Here is a 22,756-nt window from a genome sequence, read left to right as displayed (position 1 = left end):
GATGAGGCTGGGCATGGAGAAGCTGAGTAATAGATTGTTGCAGCGCGTCAATTTTCAGATTCGTCGCTTCTGACGATCGTGCGTGCTCAGCACGAGTCTCCTCCGAAATGGATTCGAACATCTGAAAGAGTTTCTTGATGTCAGCTTCTATGCCTTTCATGCGGGTATTGTCAGCTACAGCCATGGGATGAAAGCACCAAATGATACAGGAAAGCCAATAGATGGAGAAAGTGTAGTGTGGTATTAAGAATAAGTATGTATATCAGTAAGCAATTCACAGTATAGAAGTATGAGTACGAAGGAATTGAAGAATATGACTAGCAGAAAGAAGAAAGGGTTTAAGAAGGTGCAAAAATCCCTAGCCTTAGGACGCAGACAGCAACCATTAGTAACCTGAGACAGGAATAAAGAGTGTACTGAGAATTTGAGAAGAATTAGAAAAGGGATAGAGTAGGGAAAAAGAGAATAGCTCCAGAAGAAGAAGAATTCATACCACAATTCCCTAATGATCATAATCCTCTAACCACTTGCTATTTGTTTTTTCCCTGGTGCTCTTCCTGCTGCCTAGAATAGGTGGACCAGCTCCCACCTGTCCATGGTTTGTTGCAGGCTTGGTTTGGTAAAGCTTTTTGAAGATGTGTTTGTGCTTTTTAAAAGCGCAAGCTCCTCATTTTGTGTTTGGTAATTAAAAAGATCATGTGCTTGTGCTTGCAGCTTTTAAAAGATCGGGGTACTTTTGAAAGCACCTAGGATAGAGCTTTTCAAAGTTGGCTTGTGCTTTTCAAAATTTAAAAGTCTAATATAACCTTATATGTTAACTAATTTTCAAATTTAATGTTTGCATTTATGTCTATTATAGTATTTTTAAATTTTAAAAGCCATTTTACCAAACACAATTGATGTTGCTTATGTTTATTAAAAGTTGTTTTTGATTTGATTTACCAAACATAAATGCTACAACTTTTAAAAAGCCATCTTTTAAAAGTTAACTTTTATAAGCTACTTTTAAAAAGTAAAAGTTTTACCAAACTAAGCCGCAAAACTTCCTTCCAACCGTGCCTGACTTTTGTTTATGTACTCCTTAGTTTTATTTATGTACTCCTCATTTGCTATGTTCGTATCCAGACATAGAATACGACATGACACAAGACACGTCGACATGCAAATTTTAAAATCTTACATGATATAAAAACACGCATACATATAAAATATAAAGTATTTTTTAAATAAATCATAACAATATTTTGATATTTTATTGATATTAAAATATAATTAAAATTTTTAATGTTTTATTTTAATTATATCAAATATTTAAAATATTTTTTTGTTTTAATAAATAATAATATATATTATATCTAAATTTATTTTAAAAATATATATTAAAAATAAAATTAAATACGTTAATATTTGATGGTATTTAGAATTATTTAGTCGTATCCAAAAAATAATTTTTATCTAAAAACATAGTTAAACACAATAAACACGTATATTAAACTAATGTCGGTAAATGTTATATGTGCGAAAATGTGTGAAGTGTGCTTCATAGATATAATATAACTCTTGGAATGCCAATGTTAGAACCGCTTATCCATAGGAGTAGCAGTGTGTGGCTTTGGGAGTTCACCTTCGAACTATAAAGGTAAGAGAAGCTAAACTTGTGTTCAGAAAACAGAGCATTTGTAGGCTCACAAAGTCAACTAAACAAGTTTCGAGTCATTCATGGCATCTTCATTCTCAACTCAATTGCTGCAAAGTCAAATTCTACTTCCTCGGTTTCATCATCTCCAGGTTTTTAGCTACTACTTCTTTTTCTTTCTTTTTTTCCTTCTATATTACAAGCAAAATCAACAAGTGTTTGTGCTTCTTAGGTTTTCTTTGTAGTAGAACTTGTATGCCTACCATTTTTCTCTTCAATGGTTTGTTAAATAACCAAATCAAACTCTAGAACTTTTTCATCGTTGAAACTCTTATACTATGTTATGAACAATCTCTCTTACAAGCTTAGACGGTTAGGCAGAGAAACGTCAATGGTTTGGAATGCATTAAAGTGAGAAGGAAACAAAAAAAAAAAAAAATAAAGTGAGAAAAGAATTCTATTTCTGTTAAGAAGTGAATTCTAATTCTATTTCAAATTCAAATTCATGATTTGGAACAATTAATTGCATGAATGAAATGAGTTTTGTGTTCTTTACTATTTTATCTTAGTAGTTTCTTTATTTGTCTTTTTTTTTTTTTGGTTAGGGATATTTTAACATTTCAATCTTTAGTAATAATGGAATTGCAAATAAGAAGGTCTGATTTAGTTTGAACATCAATGTGAGAATTGGAATTCTGTTGGGAATTGAAGATTAAACTTTTATTGTATTTCAAACCAAAGAAAAGAATTATTTTCTTGTGAGAATTCTGTTCTCATGGTGTTCCAAACACACCCTATCCAATCTGATAAAGGAAAGCATGTTCATCCAATGTGTAGACTGTAGAGGGTGATTTCTAACAAATTAACATTAGAGAGAATGTAGGAGCTACTGAAGACATGTTTTCATTAAGATTGGGATTTTTTTCAGGGGAAACTTAGCCAAGATGTGTCGATGGTTCGGAAGCCGCAGGTTGTCTGTAGCAGTATCGGATCACGGATTGGTTACAACCAAACACTGGCTTCAAGATCACACTATGCTGTGAGGCTTTCTGTCACACAACAATCTGAAGCAAAATCAATGAGATATAGGAGAATGACATGCATGAATGCCACTGAAAGTGTGAGTAATTCGTGATTTTCTAATGTGTTTGTTTAAGAATTCTAAGCCAAAATGGATAGTAATTTCATCCACTCTAATTTTTACTTCATTCTTATCTTTCCCTTCGGTGTTTGGATTAGAGTTAACACTTAAATGAATTTGATAATAGAAATGATTTCCAGAATGTTGACCACTTATTCATCATATAGTTATGTACAATGAATGGTTATGTTTTCTTCCATCCCCATGTTAAAAATTCAGTAATCATATAGCCTCCTAAAATTTCACCTAAGTAAAGTAAAAAGTAGATACGATCAATGTCATGAAATATTAAAAAGTAATTGATTCTTCCATTAGTAGGAGGATATATCATTTCTTTCACATATTCATTGCTTTAAGAAAAAATGTTCATAGCAATCCTCAATAACCAATAACCAATTTTTATTCTGTGATTTGAGATGTTGCTTCTTTACTCACATGGTTCTGTTGGCAACTTCTAGGAGCTGCTAGCCAAAGTGACAACTAAGTGCTTCTTTGATGTACAAGTTGCGGGTGAACCTGCTGGCAGGATTGTTTTTGGTTTATTTGGGGACGTCGTTCCTAAAACAGCCGAGAATTTTCGAGCTTTGTGCACAGGCAAGCAATCAAATATGTCTACATTAACTTCTGCCTTTGTAGAAGTGATCTGTGACACAGCATCTCATTCATAAAGTTGAATAATTCTTGTGCAGGAGAGAAAGGATATGGCTATAAAGGATGCTACTTCCATCGTATAATCAAAGACTTCATGATTCAAGGCGGGGACTTCACCGAGGGAAATGTATGCTCTGTTATATTTTGTTCATCTGTTTGTTTTCCCACATATTCATGCTAATGGGGGGGCATGTATTTGCTCTCGAGTAACAATTTTCTTTGCTCCTCAAACATGATTTAATTGGTTGCAGGGAACCGGTGGAGTTAGTATCTATGGTTCTCGGTTTGAAGATGAGAATTTTAACTGTAAGTCTCTACTCTCTACTGCTGTTTGATATGTAATATAGTTTTAGCATACAGAAAAAGAAATTAATTCTCAGTGAAACCGAATAGCAGTTACGAATTATAGAAAATTAACTATGTATAATAAAAGAACCAGTACACTCAATCTCTTGAACTAACCATCAGTCCATTGAGTTTTAACACTTTTGATTGTACAATAACTCAATAAGTATTTAAGATTCTGCTTTGAGTGTTCTTTTTTTATAAAATAGCAAGGTTAATAACAACCTTCAAATTGCAGTTTCCATGAATAATTTACATAATGATGTTCTTTCAGTGAAGCATGCTGGTCCTGGAATTTTGAGTATGGCAAATGCTGGTCCTGATACCAATGGCAGTCAGTTTTTTATTTGCACCGTACCGGTGAGAAGCACACACTGTCTTCCTTTTCAGTTATCTTTTATGCATTTGTTTTCGGAAAAAAGTGTTTTCCGCAAGTTCCTCTCCATCCTCATTACAAACATGGAATTTTCAGAAGCAACATTATCGCAAAGGAATTCGATGATAATGGTCAAATTGACTAGAATATCTTGCTTTTTAGTTCTGTGAAGAATTCACCAATTAATGCTTGTTTCCTGTTTCTCAAGTCTATCCCAATTAAAAATGCCCCTTACTCCATGGATTTTGCACTTCTAGTAATTGTCTCTCATATTTTCATCACCTACTGATAAAATCATGGTTTACTTACACCCTTGATCCTCTAAGTCTTACTAAAGTTGAATTTCGGCATCTCTCATTTCAATTGGCAAACTGTTGTCCCTTTCTTTTTATATTTTTGGTTGATTTTAAGTTCTTTATTTTTTAGTTGATGCAATTATTTTTTTCTGTGTTTTTGGAAGTGGTTGATTATTGATATTTAGTTTCTGTTACAATTCAATGTTCCAATGTGGACATTTCTTTTCTGACAAGAAAAATGTTTCTTTATTGGCTTTATTGTTGTGGAAATGCCTTTCACATAGCAACTTTAAAACTAAGGTAATTAGAATCCCAGACATTGATAAACTAGAAAGGCCAAAAGTGTAATTAAGCATATATCAATATCTGCTAATTGCCTGTTGCATGATTGAAGAAGTTTCACTAAGTAGGACCATGGTTTTTATTTCAAATCTTTTTTTGCATATCCAAGAGTACTATTATATGTTCTGCTAGTTATGTTTCATTTGTATGGTTAGTTTACACACTTGTAACAAGTCAGGAACTTTGTTTCCTGTGTTTAATGCTCAATCATTTCAACCATTAGATACACACATTGTTTGAACTTTGTTTGGATTTTAGCACTGAAATGAAGTAAATGGTGTTGTTTAATGATGCAGACGCCATGGCTAGACAATCGCCATGTCGTGTTCGGACAAGTCATTGATGGAATGGATGTTGTGAAGACTCTCGAGTCACTAGAGACGAGCCCGCGTGATAACAGCCCCAAGAAAGCATGCAAAATCGCTAATTGCGGTGAACTGCCTCTTGATGGTTGATCTTTGCACTTAAGTGCATGACATTTCCCTGATTGTCAGTTACAATTTTTCAATTGAGGATAGTGTTAGTGCATTTAAATCATCATTTTACTATGATGAGAAAAAAAACATGTAACTGAGGGACCAGGCACTGCAATTTCATTTAGAAGAGAATACATACATACATGCATATTTTGTATAACTAAGCTTGTACCAAACCTTTATAGTAATTACCTATCTTTTGCTTACATGGTTTACATTTACTAGTTTCCAATATCCATTTCATAGTTGCTAATTGCAAGATTAACCTATTTAAGGATCACTATTCTGTGGATACAATTACAGTGGTGAAGTTGTAGTAAATGTAGGTGGACAGAACTCTGAGCTAAGCTAGAAACCCTTGATTTGCTTGACCAACTTTACTAAAACATTTGATCCAAGCAAACATTTATGCAAGGACCATGGCTTCAAGTCCTTGAGACTGGATCCTTCCCTTTATGTTGTCTACTTCAACCTCCCATATTTCAGGTATTGCTTCTTTGATATTGTGAATGCTGCTTAGGACATGGTCGGCACCAGGCACCAAATCCGATCGCCCCACCTGAAATTTGTTTAATTTGTTAGCTTGATTGGAATTACATATATTTACATGGATTACTGGGGTTATTGCTTAGATCTTTACATAACATGCATAGAAAGAAAAATTAGAACTTACTATGACAGTTTGAAGTCCAGCTGCTTTTCCGGTTTCAATATTTCTAGTACTGTCATCAAAGAAAATCTGCATAAGATGAAAAGAAAACTGAGTTTTACTTTTGTCTTTGTTGCTCATCAGCAATCTATTATGAATTATGGATATGAGTGAATAATTATAGGATATTGATATTTTAGAATAGATGTGAGGTGTCATAAGAATAAAATTAAAATATCTTAGAATATGAGTGAGATGTCAATGCAGAAAGTATTAAAAGTGAAATAATATTGTCATTTCACACATGATTGGACGTGATTTTTTTGCATTATATGTTTGCATGAATTTATAACAAAAAAATTGTAACATTATCAAAATAGGAATAACAATATTCATTCCGTATTAAAATCATGTTGCTACTTTATATGTACCATTTTGGTATGAAGAAAGTAAAAAGAAGAGTCAATTGGTACTGTCAACATTATTTTTATTCAAATGGAATCCCAGTCTTTTTGAAACTAATGGAAAACAATTCTAGAAACAAACACATCAAACAAGTGATTAATTCTGTTTGGTTAAGTAATCAAACTTACTGTTTTATTTGGATCAACATTAGCTATTCTAATGGCAGCTTCAAAGGCTTCAAGGGATGGTTTGCATATGATATGTGAGTCCCTTAAATTATTGTCATTATTAAATTCTGCACTCTCTATGACCATATCATCATCATCCTTAGGTTCTTTGGGAGGATTAAGAGTTTCAAAGCATATAATTCCCTCAAAACAATCTTCCAAACCTAATCTGTTGAGAACTTGAACTGCATGTGCTTGATCTGCATTGGTGAAAATCTGCAAAATGAAATTTTTTTCAGCTTCACTAAACATGGAACAGAGTCAACAAATTAAAACTGTTAAGAGTCCGTTTGGATTGCGTTTTTATTTTCTGTTTTTATTTTCAGTATTTTTTGTTTTTTAAATTTTGTAAAGGAAAAAGAGAAAAACATGAGGTGAAAATAGAAAATAGGATGTTATTGTTTTCACTTTTTTTTTTCTTTCCTTTACAAAATTTAGAAAAACATACCAGACTGAAAATGAAAAAAGAAAATAAAAACACAAACCAAATGTATCCTAAGCTTTTCTTCTTTCTTTTTTACTATAATTATTATTTTTTCTTTTCATGACATACAATTTTGCGCTGAGGCATGGAAAGAAGAAGGTTCCTTAACACTGGATCAGGCTTCAGTTTCTCATATGGTAATCTTCCATGAACGTAAGCATGAAACTCATCATTGTCAAACTCATAACCAAGGAGCTGAAATGAAATTGACACAAACTCATTACATCATATTATTATTATTACTATAGAAAGGAAAAATTTCATGGAAAAAAAACTTAGGACAATTTCAAATAATATTCATACCTTCAATCCTGCCATAGTTGTCCCATATTCCTTGTACAGATCCAGGCACATCTTTGGTACTTCACTTTCTTCAATATGCAAGTGCTCCAACATATAATCTGTAAACAAGATTGGTTAACTACAGTACTTCTGTCACAGAATTTCTTTAGCGAAAAGTAGAATTGAGTGAATAGTGAAGATTTTTTCTAAATTCTTAAAGATCACATGCATTGCATATGATAATTTTTTTGTGGATTTTTTCTTTACTAAAAGAAACAATAGTTGCTCTTCGCGAAAACTAAACTTCACTCTTCACCGTAGCATTACCCTTTTGTCACATTAGAACACACCTCATTCACTGTGTTGATATCATGATATTTCACTTAGATTGAGTTGGGTATTAATCCCACTTTTAAATGTTCAAATAATACAAGTTTCATAAAATAATACTATGTTCATAAGTCAAAACAACAAAGTTTGAAGAAAAAGAAGAATAGAAAAGAATATAAAAAGTTTTATAAATAGGCCATGTTTATTATATTAGTCACAATTTTAGTATAAAAATTCTTATTTTCTCGATGGAGTAAAAGAATATCTCATTTTAACAAGTTGTCTATGTTTGATAACTTTGTAATTTTCATCATTGATCTTACTACAATTTATCTGAAGAATTAAAAAGATATATTTTGAATTAGTTTATACCTTCTATGTTATGACGACATTGCAAATTTAAACCCATGCTCATTGGGTAGAGAGTGTCATCCATATCTGTCAACAATGAACAAAATTTGGAGTCAGAAATATTTAATTGAATTTTCTTCCATGTTTATAAAGTGAAAGATTCAAGTTCTTCATTTTAAAAAGATAACGAACATCAAAATCGATTATTCTGTTTTTTTTTTTTTTTTTTTCATTTGATCATAAATAGCATTCAAATTTTCAATCATTACCAAAAAGCAAGCACTCGTACTTGACTCCAGCAATCCCATGATCGGCATCCATTCTTAAAAAGAATTTCTACTCTGCAACGAACTTAACTGAATTTTATTAGTTAAAAGGTTTCATAATTAACAATCCTAAACCATATATACATAATAAATAAATTTCCTCATTTCTAATGATGCAAGCCTTGAAATCTAAAATTGACAACTGAAAATTTTATATAGGTTGCAGTTTCACTAGTTTTCAGACTAAAAAGATTTTTATTATTATTCTTTTAAAACATGCAACTATATTGTAAGAACACAAAAAATCAGCGTTCAAATAAGTTATTTATATAAAATATATGTTAAAATATAAAATATATATTAAAAATAAATTAAACAATATATATATATAAATATATATAGTAGCTGATTTTTTGTGTGCATCTAACATTTTTGAAAAACTTTAAGGCTGTGTTTATTTCTTAAAATAGGACAAGACAATGAGAATAAGACACAAAAAAAGAAACATAAAATTTAGTGTTCTTATATTTTGTTTGGTAATAAACTAGAATAAATTATGAAAATCTAATTTATTCTTATTTTTTGCTGTTAAAAAAATTTGAAAAAAATATAATAATAAAAAATATAATTATAAAAAATTAATAAAAATAATAAAAAATAAAAAATAAATTGTATCATTGTTACTGTATTTTTTTGTTAGAATGAATATAAAATACACTAATTCAGTATCTTTAAATACAAATCTCTATCTATATCTTCTCTGTCAAACACAAATTTCGTATCTCTGTCCTGTCTCAGTGTTCTATTTTTGCAAACGTATTATAAGGTCCGTTCGAAGGACAAAAATTGTGGAACAAAGAAGATAAGAGAGAGGGATCTTTTAGAGTAATGAACTCAAATAATTCTTTAAAGTTGAAGCGACTTTACTTTCTTTTCTCTAAAAAATTCGACTTATAGATACAGTTAAACATACCAATGCAAAAATTTGTACATACATGATGAAGTGATGAACGATCAAAGGATCCTGGGCTCAAAGATCAAATCTTGCAATTCACAGCTCAATGATCTCAATTTGCCTGAACTTTGTTAAAACGAAAATATTAATTAGTAGCAATCATAATCATAGGCCATGAATTATTACATGATAATCAATGCATGAAGGTGCAAATCAACGTGAACCACATAAAACGTACTTTAGAGTAATATTCATAGACTTTTATGCACATTAACACGAAAATAACATTAGTGAACATAATTTAAAGTAAAAAAAAAAGTAGTAGAATAAAATGAAATGTATTAAATGATACCTGGATCCCTGCAGTGTTGTAACAACAGAGAAGGGAAATGATGTTGATCATTGCTGAGAAAATCTATCTATTTATAAGTGTAGAAGGAGGACCCCACCACTAGGCTGAATGTGCGAGGTGACGCTTAAAATGTGAGGTGGCGAGCATTGTTAGAATTCGTTAACTATATTTTATGTTTCACTCATTTTCCCTGATTGCTCAGTTCTTAATTTTATAGTAAACAAATATAGAATTTAATTTTAATATATTATATAAAACACTTTATATATAAATTTGATTATGTAATGTTATGTTAATAAAAATAATTATTTTTATATTAATCATATGAATAATAATCATTTAAAAGAGTGAAAACTGATGATTAAATATATGTGAATATTAGGCTTAATTTGGTATAATTTTTATTTTTAAAAAATAATTTATAAAAATTAATTTTTAAAAATTAATTTTTTAAAAGTTATAACATTTGTATTTAGTAAATTAAATTAAAATTAATTTTTAATAAGTATAAATAACAAGTAATTTTAGTAAAATAATTTTTAAAATTTAAAAATACATACTATAATAAATATTAATGTAAGAATTAAATATAAATATTAATTAATATATAAAATTATATTAGATATTTTAATTTTAATAAATATTTTTAATTTTTAAAAATTACAAACACAAATACATAAATTTTTTTATTTACCAAATATAAGTGTTTGTCTGTACTTTTTAAATAATATATTTTTTATGAAGTACAAATATTTTTTCAAAAAAATTTACTAAAATAAACGTTAGATAAACACATAAAAATAAGTTTAATATCCTCGCTTTTTAATATTGAAAGAGAAAAAATAAAGAAAAAAATAACAAAGAGAAAGAAAATCAAAATTGGTTATCTAAAGTCTAACCAACATACCCCACTTTAATAAAAGTAGAAATAATGATGGGAGACGCATACTCCAAATCCATTTTACGTCCACACAGTTATTTTGTGTTCAAAATTTCTCATGATAAATTATTGTATATTATTTCTATATCAAAGTTTACTTTCATTGCCAAATAAAAGGCTCGTTTGTTAATTATATATTATCATCTGTTCATCACTGCACCCAACTATGGCTATTCCATCTACACAAGTTTAGTCAAAGGAATGGAAAAAAGTGCTATGGCAAGGAATCTTCATATCATCAAAAATGGGGAGAATATTCTAGAGCCGCCTGACCACTGAAGATGAGGTTTATTCTTTAACAGTAATGGAATATAACGATCCATAAGCATCATATCGTTGAAATTATCTTTATTTTATTATCAACATAATGTGGTTATTAATCCACAATTTATTTTTTATTTTCAAATAAATAAATATTCTTTTTCAGAATTTTATTTAATCCTAACCACACACACACACACATACACATATATATATATATATATATATATATATATATATATATATATATATATATATATATATATATATATATATATATATATAAGTAAATTTTAGTATGACTATATATACTATAGTAACTAGATTATGCAAGTATTCTTAACATTAAAATCATACTTTTTGTACGCATACTTTTTAAAATGTATTATTTAATAATAAAAAATATTATTTTAATTTTAGGAATATTTTTTAAAAGACCATAATCACTGTAATCACTATAACATAATTGAACTATACCTTCAACTTCAGAACTAATAGAGTATATCTCGGACAAAGTATATATAGCCGATAACTTTTAGAAGTCGAGATGAGCGACATCAGTAACCTACGATAATGATGGACTGAAACAAATATTTAAATTACACAACGACCACTCCTATTGCGAAGGACCACAACTTCAAACACGAACGGAACGATCCAACCCCTATAAAACGAAGAAGGAATCAAACAAAAGAAATATAGCAAAATGGAAAGCATTATTAAAAAAAAAAGAATATTTCTTTGATGATCTTGCCGACTTGGACGTCGGAGTGTTTTCTTGTAGGGACCCCGACGTTTGGAGATACAGAAAGAGGGAAAGAGAAGATCAGCAAAACCAAATAATCCTGTTCCTGAAGAGTTCGGGTTATACCTCGGCTAAGCAGCTGATTAACACAGAATAAATTGACGTCCACCGTGGAGCCCTAATAGACTAACTCCACTGAAATAATTTTGTTTTTGTTTTTATTTTATTTCCGTGCCTTATTTTACAGGGACATCCAGTATGGCTAACAACGGAATCCCGCAATTAACACAATTGGAGCTGCTGGCCCAAAATACATAACTCTAAGCCGAGGTCCAAAAAATAACCGAACTTCTAGATCAAGAAAGGAATGAAAAACAAATTGATGAAGATCCCAAGGACACAAGCCAGAAAGACATGCAGTCATGGGATCTTGAGGAAGTAACCCCTCCCAAAGAGAGGAAGACCCTGTCCAATCTTTTTTCGGAGGATATCATGAAATTCCAAATGCTAAAGAATTTTGTACTGCCGACTACATTAAAGTCGTATGAAGGCCTTTAAGGCCTTCACATTTATGTTACTAAGTTTCAATCTATGACGTTCTTTAATAGTGCTTCTGACTCTATACTTTGTCGATCTTTTTCAACTTTTTTAGAAGGTGCTGCGTTACTTTGGTGAAGGTTCTTGATGGCCTAGAGAAAGGGGTTGAATCTATGGCATTCTTTTAAACTTGATTAATTATGCCTCAAACCAGAAAATGAAACTTAGCTTCAGTTTTGTCTTCGAGATGGATTATGTAGGAGACAATTTTATTTTGTCTCATAAATCGTGAAAAACAGAATCAATGCAGGGAAGAAGAAGATACAACCATATATCCTGGTTAAGTTGTTTTGTGCAATGCAACCTACATCCAGTCTCCACCACAAAGTTGGTGAAATTTTCACTATCATTTCAAGTATTACATACACCGATTCCTAAGGATTCAACCTAATCCTATCAGGGACAAATCAAGCTTCAACATAAACTTGACTTGGCTAGGCAACTTTCTAAACTCTCGACACAATAAGTGCTTATCCAACTTAGTAAGGGATACATCAGATATAAGATGCAAAACAAAAATACAATCAAAAGAGACAAGAAATAAATCTTAGCTTTTCTCTCCAAGTTCTTCTCTTTGCCTTTTCTCTCAATGATTTTTTTTCTTAATACCTCTCTTATATCTCTTTTATCACTGATGAATAGAAAGAAAAAAAAGATACAACATACAAATAGAATACTCAATGATTAACTATGAAGGAAGTGATGTTGAACAGCTCAAACTCTATATGCTGAACCCAGATTCTGAACTCTCAAATGTAGCTATCCATCTTGGCGAAATGCTCCTTTTAGTCTAGGTGCAATACTTCCAAAACTTCAAACTTAGATTTGTAAGGTTTTTCTCTTCTCTTCTCTTGAGTTCTCTCTCCTTACTTGCAAACTGAATTATTTTTCCTTTTTTTATTAGTTTTGTTTCCACACTTAGAGCTTCCTTCACAAAGTTAGCTCCTTGAATCTTGAGCTAGCTGAGGACTTACTTTCTTTTTCTTCAATCAGACCATAAACTTAAGGATTTGAGTCAGAGTTAAGCAACACAGCTTCCTTGAAAACAAATCCTCAATGGATTTGATAAATCAAAACTATTAACCTTGTGCTTTGGCTCCAAGTTTCAATATTAGCCATTGATTCACAATAGAAAAAAGTAGCCACCACTTTCTTCATATTACCTGAAATGGTTGTGCAGAGAGGAAGGTGAAATCAATAAGTAATTAACTTGCATATTTATGAAAATATTTTACCTTTTTCCTTCTTGATTTGAACATTTGCTTTTAGCTTCAATCTTGATTTGACATAGCCACCAGAGATTGCTTTTTCTTTCTTCATCCTTGGTGCTCAAGAGAAAAAAGTGAACTTTTCTTTCTCTTTGTGCCTTATTCGAAACAATATAGCACCACCAGCTTAGGGTTACTTTCCTTTGTCCTGAATAGCAATAGGCTGGGTTATGGATTCAATTCCATTCAGCAACCTTGGAAGCACTTGGTGTCTTTAGTTGGGCTTCTTGTCTTCTTAATTTGGGCTGCACAATTAACATGGGCCTGCAACACTCAATAGTTCCATCAAATCCCAATTGGACATTTAACCCAACCATCAACATGTTTGTCATCATCAAATATTGTTATTATTTACTAAACTCAACATTTGGTTTTCTAAGTTACCTGTAGGTTCTATCTCTTGCTTCAAGGACTTTGTGGAGTCCTTCACCAACCACTTTGTAGCTCCCAAGATATATATTCACAAGTCAGATTACTTTGGTACTATCAGACAAGGTCAACATGAGAGCTTAAAGGATTATATGACATGGTTTGCTAAATCAACCATGGAGATTCTCCACTTACATGAACTTAAAAGCGGCCTCTATCCGGGAAAATTTTAAAAGACTATAGTAATAACTAAATCGAAGACATTAATAGAGTTTCGAAAGAAAACTGCAGGGTAGATGGAAATTGAAGAACTCCGTGAAGTTTGGCGTTTGTAGAGACAACAACCTCGCCGAGAGGAGGAAAGACAACCCAAACCACAAAATAAATATGATAGGAAGCCTTTCAAGCTAACTTCAAATTTTGATGTGTATACTCAGTTTAACACCAAAATAGAAGAAATCATCCAGAAAATACTCAATGCTAAAATCATCAAATCACCGAGTAAAGCCGGGACCTATAAAGATCAGAAATATATGGACAAATTCAAGCACTGTGCTTTCCATCAGAAATTTGGCCACACCACTGATGAATGTGTGATAGCCAAAGATCTTCTGGAAAGACTAGCAAGACAAGGCCTATTGGACAAGTATGTTGATGGTTGCATACAACAAAGACAACCAAGGACAGGCGGAAACCAACCTGAAAACACAAATGCACAGGAGAAGGTAAAATATCAACCATCTCAGACAAGGGGTCTAATTAGCCGTATCTCTGAAGGATGTTCGGGAGGAGGACTTACCAGCTCAGCAAGAAAAAGAACGTATCGAGCAATGTTAGTGGTGAAAGGAGTACCATCCGAAGTTGCACCACAGTCATCAACATCAACTATAACCTTTGAGCATTCTAATTATCAAGCAAAAGCAACAAACTTGGATGGTCCAGTTGTTATCTCCATCCAGGCTGGAAACCTTTTAGTAAGGAAGGTCTTCCTCGACTCAGGCAACAACGTCGATGTGTTGATTTATTCCACTTTTCAGAAAATGAAGCTCTGCGAAAAGATAATATAGCCATCCTCTGGAGAGCATGTGGGCTTCTCAATAAAACGAGTTCCTATTCTTGGGTACATATGGTTAAAAATGACACTAGGTGAACATCCATTATCAAAGACAAAGGATATCCAATTCCTAGTGGTCGATTACGTTAGCCTTTACAATATTATCCTCAGTAGACCATCTTTAAATTATTTTGGTGCTATAATATCTACTGTTCATTTGTGTATTAAGTTTCATGTGTAAGATAACCATGTGGCACAATTCATTTTAATCAAAAGGAAGCACGACAATGCTATAATGCAAGTTTTAAAGCAAGACTGGAATAGTCAATAAAATCCAAACATACCCGAGCTATACACAACATCACAGACATGCGAAAATTAGCCGAGCTCAATCCTAGAGAGGACATTCATAAAAGACCTACACCTATAGATAATCTTGAAAAGGTAATTCTCAATAACAATGTTGATAAATTCACTTATGTTGGATGTTCACTGCCTGTAGAGGATAAACGCCAAATATTCAATATCCTTCAAGAAAATGTGGACCTTTTTGCCTGGACTCCCACATATATGCCAGGTATTGATCCTAACTTCATATGCCACAAACTACAAATCAACCAGGCTATCCGACCTATAGCTCAGAAGAAACAGAACATGGGCGAGGATAAGAAGATAGCCTCCTTAGAAGAAAAAAAACTCCTCGCAGCAGGTTTTATTTGAGAACTACACTTTACCACTTGGTTGTCTAATGTGGTTATAGAAAGGAAAGCCTCAGGTAAGTAGCGAATGTGTGTAGACTTTACAAACTTAAATAAAGCATGTTCAAAGGATGTTTATCCTCTCCCATGTATTGACAAGTTGGTAGACAATGCTTCAGGTTTTGGTCTTTTGAGTTACATCGATGCCTACTCTAGTTATAACTAAATTCTGATGCATCCCCAAGATTAAAACAAAACATCCTTTATGACTGAATATGGTAATTATTGTTACAAAGTAATGCCTTTTGGATTAAAGAACGCAGGTGCTACTTATCAGCGATTAATGGATAAAATTTTTGCTAAGTAAATAGGAAGAAACATTGAGGTCTATGTTAGTGACATAGTGGTTAAAACAACACAAGGAAGGACCCATAGTACCGATCTACGAGAAATATTTGCTCAGCTAAGATACCATAATATGCAACTGAATCCGAAGAAATGCTTATTCGGAGTCCAAAGAGGCAAATTCTTGGGCTTTATGCTAATCTCTAGAGGCATCGAAGCAATCCCAAAAAAGTGCCGAGCAATTATAGATATGCATAGTCCACGAACAATCAAAGAAGTCTGATGAGTTTGGAAAACTCTAGTTTAATTTTGATGATGAACAAACATTATTAAAATATTTAATTACAAAATTATTAATTTGATCTTAATTCATATTTGCTTAATTAATAATTTTGTTGTACAGATTCTATGTTGGGCCGAGAATTAATGAAATGCAGCAAACCCAAAATTAAAACTTGCAACCAGCCGTGTTTAATGTTTATTGCATTTTGGCTGAATGGTTACAATAGATATTGGGCAGGAATAAATCTTATTACTTCAAAGCCCAAAGAATGCTTCCCTACTTGCTCATTGCTTGATCCAAATTTCATCAGGAAAGCAAATGTTATTATTGGGCCAATTTTAACTTCAATGCTACAAGCCCAAATCCTATTAGTGATGAATGCTTCCAAACTTGGTCCGAAACCAAGATAAAATAAAAGTAAAATGCTTCCAACGGATCCAAGCTTTTAACCATGTGATGGATTTCAAAATCTATTGCATTGTTAATTAATGTATGGGAAATATGAGAGAGAAAAGTTCAGCTGAATTGATTGATGGCCATAATGACAACACGCCACTCTAAGCTAGGAAAGTAAAAGCAACTTTTACCAACAAAGTAGTTTATCACATTGAATTATTTTTCTTCTAAGTTGTTTATTCTCTCTCATCTCTTTCCTGTTTCTTCTTCGATCCTTGTCCAGGAAGCTATGGACGCTATGCTCATCAACAAAGAAAAAGAAGAAGTTGCATGCATCAAGACCATCAAGTTAATGATGGCAGGAAAAAGTAAAGTATGTAGTGGCTGAGATTTTCACCAAATGTGGTTAGATTTGGTGAGGTAATCTCGAGCTCTTCATGCTCAGAAAAGGAAGATGAAGATTCGGCCAGCAAGGGAGATTCTTGAAGCATGGCTTGTCTTTGATTCTGCTCAATCACCACAGGAAGTAGCTAGAGTGGCGAAGTGATGGTTGAGGCAGAGATTGAAGCAGATGAAGTCATCATCATCATGAAGCATCAAGGGCCAGAAATCCATCTTGGAGAGGAAGCCAAGGATGGAGTGCCCAGATTGATGAAGAGTGATGATCAAGGAAGGACTAGAGGTAATTGCATGTTGGGTTTTGCATGGTTATCTCTTCTCTCTCTATGTGGCCGAACCGGTTCTGTTTGTTGAAGGAGGAAGAAGTTGGTTCGGTTTTGGCTTCAATAAGTGGAGGCTCCCCTCTTCTATAATAAGGGTGGACAACCACTGTTTGAAGCAAGGAGAAAATTTGAGAGTGCAAGGCACAGTGTTCTCAGAGCTACCTGAGCTAATAGTTTTTTCTTCTCCTTCAATGTATTCTGTTTTGTAATTTTTCTGTTTAATTTTGTCATGTCTTGAGTCTCATGGAAAAAAGGCAAACAAGTGAGGTTTGTATGAAAAAGCAATAGAGCGGAAAAAGGCAGAGAGTGCAAAATTAAAAGAAAAACCATAGATGTCTTAGAGTTCCTTTGTTCATCTATGTTGTGTTTCATGATTCTGTGGGAGTCCCTTGTAAGTTGGGTTAGCACTTTACAAGTTGTAATCAGATTGATTATAGTGAAATTCCATCATGGTTGTGATGGAGACTGAATGTAGGCTGCACTGCACTTAGCAGCTGAACCAGGATATATCTGGTGTAATCTCCTTCTCCTTTCTACTCCATTTCTGTTTCTACTTCACAGGAGCAAAATCCAAAATTATCTCGTGCCAAGTGACGAGACAAAAAGAAAAGTCTCGTGGCTAAGGACGAGACAAAAGAAAAAGTCCCGTGTGCAGTGATGAGATAAAAAGACTAAAAGTTTTCAGAATTGGTCCAACAAGTCAGCAAGTGCAATCAAGCAGAAAAGGTGGCTAAGATTCAACCCCCCTTCTCTTAGCCACTGAAACCATCAAAGTCCAACATTTTATAGGGAGGTTGGCTACCTTATCTAGATTTTTACCCGCTATCTCCAGTTACTCACACCATTTCTTCAAAATGTTATGAAAGCAAGAAGCATTCCAATGGTGCTCGGACTGTGAAGAAGCATTTCAAATTCTAAAGAAAACACTATCTTCTCCACCAATCCTACAAAGGCCAACACCAGGTATGCCCTTATTTGTTTATTTATCAATATCTACTAATACTGTTAGCTCTGTTTTGGTGACAGAAATAAAGCACAAACAATAACCGGTATACTTCGTTAGTAAACTACTACAAAATGCTGAGATACAGTACACAAACATGGAGAATTTGTCATATATTCTAATCATTACAGTGAGAAGGCTAAGGCATTATTTTCAAAGTCATACAAATATTGTTAGAACAAACCAACCCTTAAGGCAGATCCTAACAAGAATTGAAGTGTCGGGGAGGGCTTGTGAAATGGTCAATTGAGCTCTCCAAGTTCGATATTTACTACGAACCTCAGGCAGCATTGAAGGCTCAATACTTAACCAACTTCATAATTCATAACATAGGAAGAAAGCACCGATGCTTGGCATCTATATGTTGACGAAGCTGCCAACACAAAGAGTATTACTCACCAATAACTATGACCTATGCACGAAGCAGTCAATATGTTTCTCCTTTCCAACAAGCAATAACCAGGCAGAGTATGAAGCACTGCTGGCTGGTCTTCGATTAGCACAATCTCTAAACAAGATGCACTTACAAGTATATTGTGATTCCTTAGGTGGTTGTTCAACAGGTAACATGTAACTTTCAAATCTGAGATCATTTGCTAGACAAATACTTTATGTTAGTGAAGGACCTTATTTCAAGATTTATTTCTTTCCAAATAACACACGTCACCCGAGAACACAATACCCGAGCTGATACACTATCAAAATTAGCAACAACAAGAAAACACGTGAATGAATCTATTCTCTCATAACTCACCCTTGCTGAGCCTAGCATTAGCAACAAAATTGTTTTGTCTCTTTCACATATTTAAGATTGGAGGGAACCATACAAACACTTATCCGAACAGGACAGTTACTAGGTGGAATAACCAACCCGAGCATATTTAAAAGACAAGCAAGTTTATTTACAATAATTGGAGACGAATTATACAAGTGTGGGTTTTCACAACCCCTTCTTTATTGCCTTGGAAAGGATGAGAGCGACCTTGCAATGGTAGATGTCCACGAGGGGGTGTGTGGTAATTACATCAGAGGAATGAGCTTAGCATATAAGATTGCAAGAGAAGGATATTATTAGCCAATAATGAAGCAAGATTGTTTAAATAAAGTCAAACACTGTGACACTTGCCAGAAGCATTTCTCAGTCATTCACAGGCTAGCCAAGTTGCTCCATAGTTCGGAGGTAAGTTGACCATTTTATAAATGGGGGATAGACATCTTAGGACCATTTCCCAAAACTCCTGGCTAGGTAAAATTTTTGTTAGTTGTAGTCGATTATTTTTCGAAATGGATAGATGCATAACCATTAGCAAAAATCAGTGCTGAAAAATCAAATCATTTCTTTGGAAAAGTATTATTGGTCGTTTTGGTTACCTAAGGCTATCATAACTGACAATGGTCGGCAGTTTGTAGACCATAATCTTGCTGAATTTTTGCAAAGGTTTCACATCAAGCACCATTTTTTCTCGAGAAGGAACCAAAAACGAATGGCTTGGCCGAAGCCGCTAATAAAGTCATTCTCCAGGCTTTAAAGAGAAAGCTAGGATATGCCAAGGGACAATAGGCAAAGCTCATCCCAAAAGTCCTATGGACCTACAATATTACCATACAATCTACAACACATGAGACACATTTTTGACTTGTCTAGGGTTCAGATATAATTATCCCAGTCGAGGTTGCACAAAGCTTAGTCTAAGCCGAACATACAACAACAGCTTAAAACGATAAACACAAGAAAATAGAGCCAGATACAATTGATGAAGAAAGAGAAAGAGCAGCCATAAGACAAAAATCCATGCAAACAATAATCCAAAGAAAGTACAACAAGAAAGTCCACTTCCGAACATTCAATGAAAGAGACTCTGTCTTCAGACAAACAGAAGAAGCAAGAAAGCCACCTGCCTATGATAAGCTCACCGCAACATAGGAAGGACCTTACCGAGTTATACATAACCTCGGAAAGGGGGCATACAAACTCCAGAAACTAGAAGGAGACAATCTCCCGGATACATGGAACATCTGTTTGCTATATCATTATTTTATGTGACTTTGATATAGATAAGGGGAGACACTCTTTTTCCTACTCACAAATTTTTTTCCCTATTGGATTTTTACTTGGAGAGGTTTCAATGAGGTTATCCACACTATATCAACCATATGTATCTTTTTTTACAGAGAACAAATAAACATTCTCCACTTTTACCTTGTTTCTAATTCAAAAATACAAAAAGAAAGCAGTGTCATTATGCGAAGCATAATTTATTTATCCAAACTAAACAATTAGTATCCTAACATAGCAACATATGTTCATATTACAAAATATGGCTTATCCAAACAACTAATTATGCCTACAGATCAACATATCACAAACATAAAAATGCAAAAAGCAGTAAATGAAAAACCATATCCACTACATTTTCTCCTGACCAATAATCGCATTTTCATCCTGGTTCTCGGCCAAAATATAATTATCTACTAGCTCACCATTAACAACAATTTTGGTGACATCAAACATCAAAAAAACCAACTCTGGAGCAATCATGCAAATTTGAGCCAAAGTTCGATCAAAACCTTGTGTAAAGGTCTCTAGAACCTCATTCTCCAACTCGGCAATCCTGGCTTTAAGTTTACCACTCTCAACTTCATTCAACCTCAACTCATTTGCAATCTCCTCACAATTAGCTTTTGATTTTCTCAACCTCTCTTTTAACCCTTTTCACCTCAGTTTTTAGCTTCCTTACCTGATCCCCTTTCTCTCTAGAGAATCCTTCAACTTCTTTACCGTGACAGCATTATCAATTTCATTGCATCTAATTCGGCAATTCGCCCAATTCACATCAAATGACTAGACATCACATACACATCCATAAATTCACGAACATTAAGCTAAGATTTCAATAATTCAATACAAAATATTTGAATATTAAAACAAACCTACCTATATCGAGCCACACTGATCTTACTAGCCTCGCGCACAATCTTCACGTCAACCTGAATCTGAACAAATTCATCAGAAATAGCCATAAAAGGATAGGTCTTACACTATAAAGAATTTGCTGGACCGCCTTCTTTATACCCATGAAGCAGTTGTTGAATCTCATATGCAATATTGATCTCTTCAGGTGAAAACACCCCACCACCGTTCATAGGCTCGGTCAAGTCAACCACCTTAGCAGAATAACCGATTCTCCTCCTATTAAACTTATATCCCTGATGGGCCATGGACCGAGCACCATCCAAATTGCTATCTTTCACCATATTGGTAGAAGAGCCTTCTTTTTCACTTTTTTTCATTTTGTTCACGAGAGCTTTAAGATTGGCCATAGTCAATGTGGGGGCTTTCTCACTTGCGACAACAAATAAACCAAAAGTTGTGAGTACAAAAGCTAAAAATTCTTCACAAAACTCTTTACAGACATAGAGTCTTATATTACTTAAATACTCCTCAATTGCTTTCCTATCACTTTCAAGCTCCAACAAACTCGAAATTGATAACAACTCGCATGATGACATAGCTAAAACCAAGAACTCCAACATATAGTCCTCACTTTTCACTCTATTCTCATAATCTAATATCTGTTTTGGTTCGGACGACCAAAAGACTGGAAATCATTCATTCATCAAGGAATCCAAGAAAAAGGGATAATACTCCTTCCTAATATATACCTTTATAAATATTTCTTTGAAGTCTTTAAAAGAAGACTTATATAGATTAAAAATACCCCGACCCCAATAACTACTTAAATTAACCCACGACTCTTTTCATACACCTTTTACCCAAAAAAGGGAGAAGAACAACCTCAGAGACAGATAGCATTCCAAATACCACATCAAACATTCAAAGGCTTGGACAAAGGCCTAAGAATTGGGATGAAACTGTGTCGGAGCATAGTTAAGTTGTGCTAAAATCACCACATTCAAAATCTGAAAAAGGAATCCTCATACGTAACTCCGTCAACATGCATGTATACGAATAAAAATATGACCAGTCCCCCCTTTTTTTCACACCCCCTGTCGTCTTCCCACATCGTAAGAATGATATAACTAACCGCTGCCCACTTTTCAGCCAATTTACATCATTTGGTTGCGACACCAGCCCCACAGTACTAAACATAGACACTCGATTCCTAACATCAACATTAACCCAGCTATAGGGGTCCCCCTCATCTATTACAATCTTTCTTTTCTTTTCCGTTACATGAATAAACTCAAATGCAACACAGACATCTAAAAAGCAAAAAGAACAAACTCACCTTTCTTACTCATGGTCTTCTCTAAAATGAAAATAGTACAGCTTCACGAAAAAGTAGTTCAAAAGGTAATGGTCTTAATGGAAGTTGCTAAATCTAACACAACATATACTTTCTCTCTATCCACTAACTAGTTTACATTCAACACGTTTCATCATAACATTCCCAACTATAACACACAATCAGCGGACTGACCATTTTCGAATATTCACAAAAAAACCCAAGCACGTTGACCTTGGGGGCTACAGAGATGATTTATCTGAG

General features: G+C 33.4%; 3 protein-coding genes across 7 annotated transcripts; 2 read left to right on the top strand and 1 right to left on the bottom strand.

Moving 5' to 3' along the window:
* The first annotated feature begins 1,433 nt into the window (after positions 1-1,433).
* On the top strand, positions 1,434-5,469 carry LOC112710643 (peptidyl-prolyl cis-trans isomerase, chloroplastic). Its single transcript, XM_025762961.2, has 7 exons — positions 1,434-1,788; positions 2,565-2,756; positions 3,236-3,371; positions 3,467-3,555; positions 3,680-3,734; positions 4,048-4,133; positions 5,084-5,469. Exons 1-7 carry the CDS (start codon positions 1,720-1,722, stop codon positions 5,240-5,242), a joined length of 786 nt encoding a protein of 261 aa, XP_025618746.1. The 5' UTR covers positions 1,434-1,719; the 3' UTR covers positions 5,243-5,469.
* LOC112710642 (uncharacterized protein C24B11.05) lies at positions 5,355-9,703 on the bottom strand. 5 transcript variants are annotated; one of them, XM_025762958.3, is made up of 9 exons: positions 9,565-9,703; positions 9,253-9,333; positions 8,261-8,342; positions 8,013-8,078; positions 7,332-7,429; positions 7,098-7,223; positions 6,506-6,760; positions 5,937-6,002; positions 5,355-5,822 (listed from the first exon to the last, which is right to left on the bottom strand). In XM_025762958.3, exons 3-9 carry the CDS (start codon positions 8,310-8,312, stop codon positions 5,670-5,672), a joined length of 816 nt encoding a protein of 271 aa, XP_025618743.1. In that variant the 5' UTR covers positions 8,313-8,342; positions 9,253-9,333; positions 9,565-9,703; the 3' UTR covers positions 5,355-5,669. The 5 variants fall into 5 exon arrangements, with proteins under 5 accessions (XP_025618743.1, XP_025618742.1, XP_025618741.1 ...); XM_025762957.3 differs by having other exon boundaries at positions 9,231-9,333; positions 9,565-9,661; XM_025762956.3 differs by having other exon boundaries at positions 8,261-8,332; positions 9,231-9,333; positions 9,565-9,661.
* A 4,574-nt stretch (positions 9,704-14,277) lies between these two features.
* On the top strand, positions 14,278-14,811 carry LOC112708991 (uncharacterized). The gene has a single exon (XM_025760901.1). It carries the CDS (start codon positions 14,278-14,280, stop codon positions 14,809-14,811), a length of 534 nt encoding a protein of 177 aa, XP_025616686.1.
* The last annotated feature ends 7,945 nt before the right edge of the window (positions 14,812-22,756 follow it).

The sequence above is a fragment of the Arachis hypogaea genome, chromosome 9 (genome assembly GCF_003086295.3).
Source record: "Arachis hypogaea cultivar Tifrunner chromosome 9, arahy.Tifrunner.gnm2.J5K5, whole genome shotgun sequence".
Taxonomy (NCBI): domain Eukaryota; kingdom Viridiplantae; phylum Streptophyta; class Magnoliopsida; order Fabales; family Fabaceae; genus Arachis; species Arachis hypogaea.
The sequence above is the reverse complement of the archived record's forward strand: the minus strand, read 5'-3'. Positions and strand labels throughout refer to the sequence as shown.

Excerpts from the sequence above, each read along its gene's own strand:
- LOC112710643 (XM_025762961.2), top strand. The coding sequence starts at position 1,720 with ATGGCATCTTCATTCTCAACTCAATTGCTGCAAAGTCAAATTCTACTT. Across the intron at positions 1,789-2,564 it reads CTCGGTTTCATCATCTCCAG|GGGAAACTTAGCCAAGATGT; the intron begins GTTTTTAGCTAC and ends GATTTTTTTCAG. Across the intron at positions 3,735-4,047 it reads TGAAGATGAGAATTTTAACT|TGAAGCATGCTGGTCCTGGA; the intron begins GTAAGTCTCTAC and ends ATGTTCTTTCAG.
- LOC112710642 (XM_025762958.3), bottom strand. The coding sequence starts at position 8,312 with ATGGATGCCGATCATGGGATTGCTGGAGTCAAGTACGAGTGCTTGCTT. Across the intron at positions 7,224-7,331 it reads CAACTATGGCAGGATTGAAG|CTCCTTGGTTATGAGTTTGA; the intron begins GTATGAATATTA and ends ATTTCATTTCAG. Across the intron at positions 6,003-6,505 it reads ATGTTGATCCAAATAAAACA|ATTTTCTTTGATGACAGTAC; the intron begins GTAAGTTTGATT and ends CATCTTATGCAG.
- LOC112708991 (XM_025760901.1), top strand. The coding sequence starts at position 14,278 with ATGGACAAATTCAAGCACTGTGCTTTCCATCAGAAATTTGGCCACACC.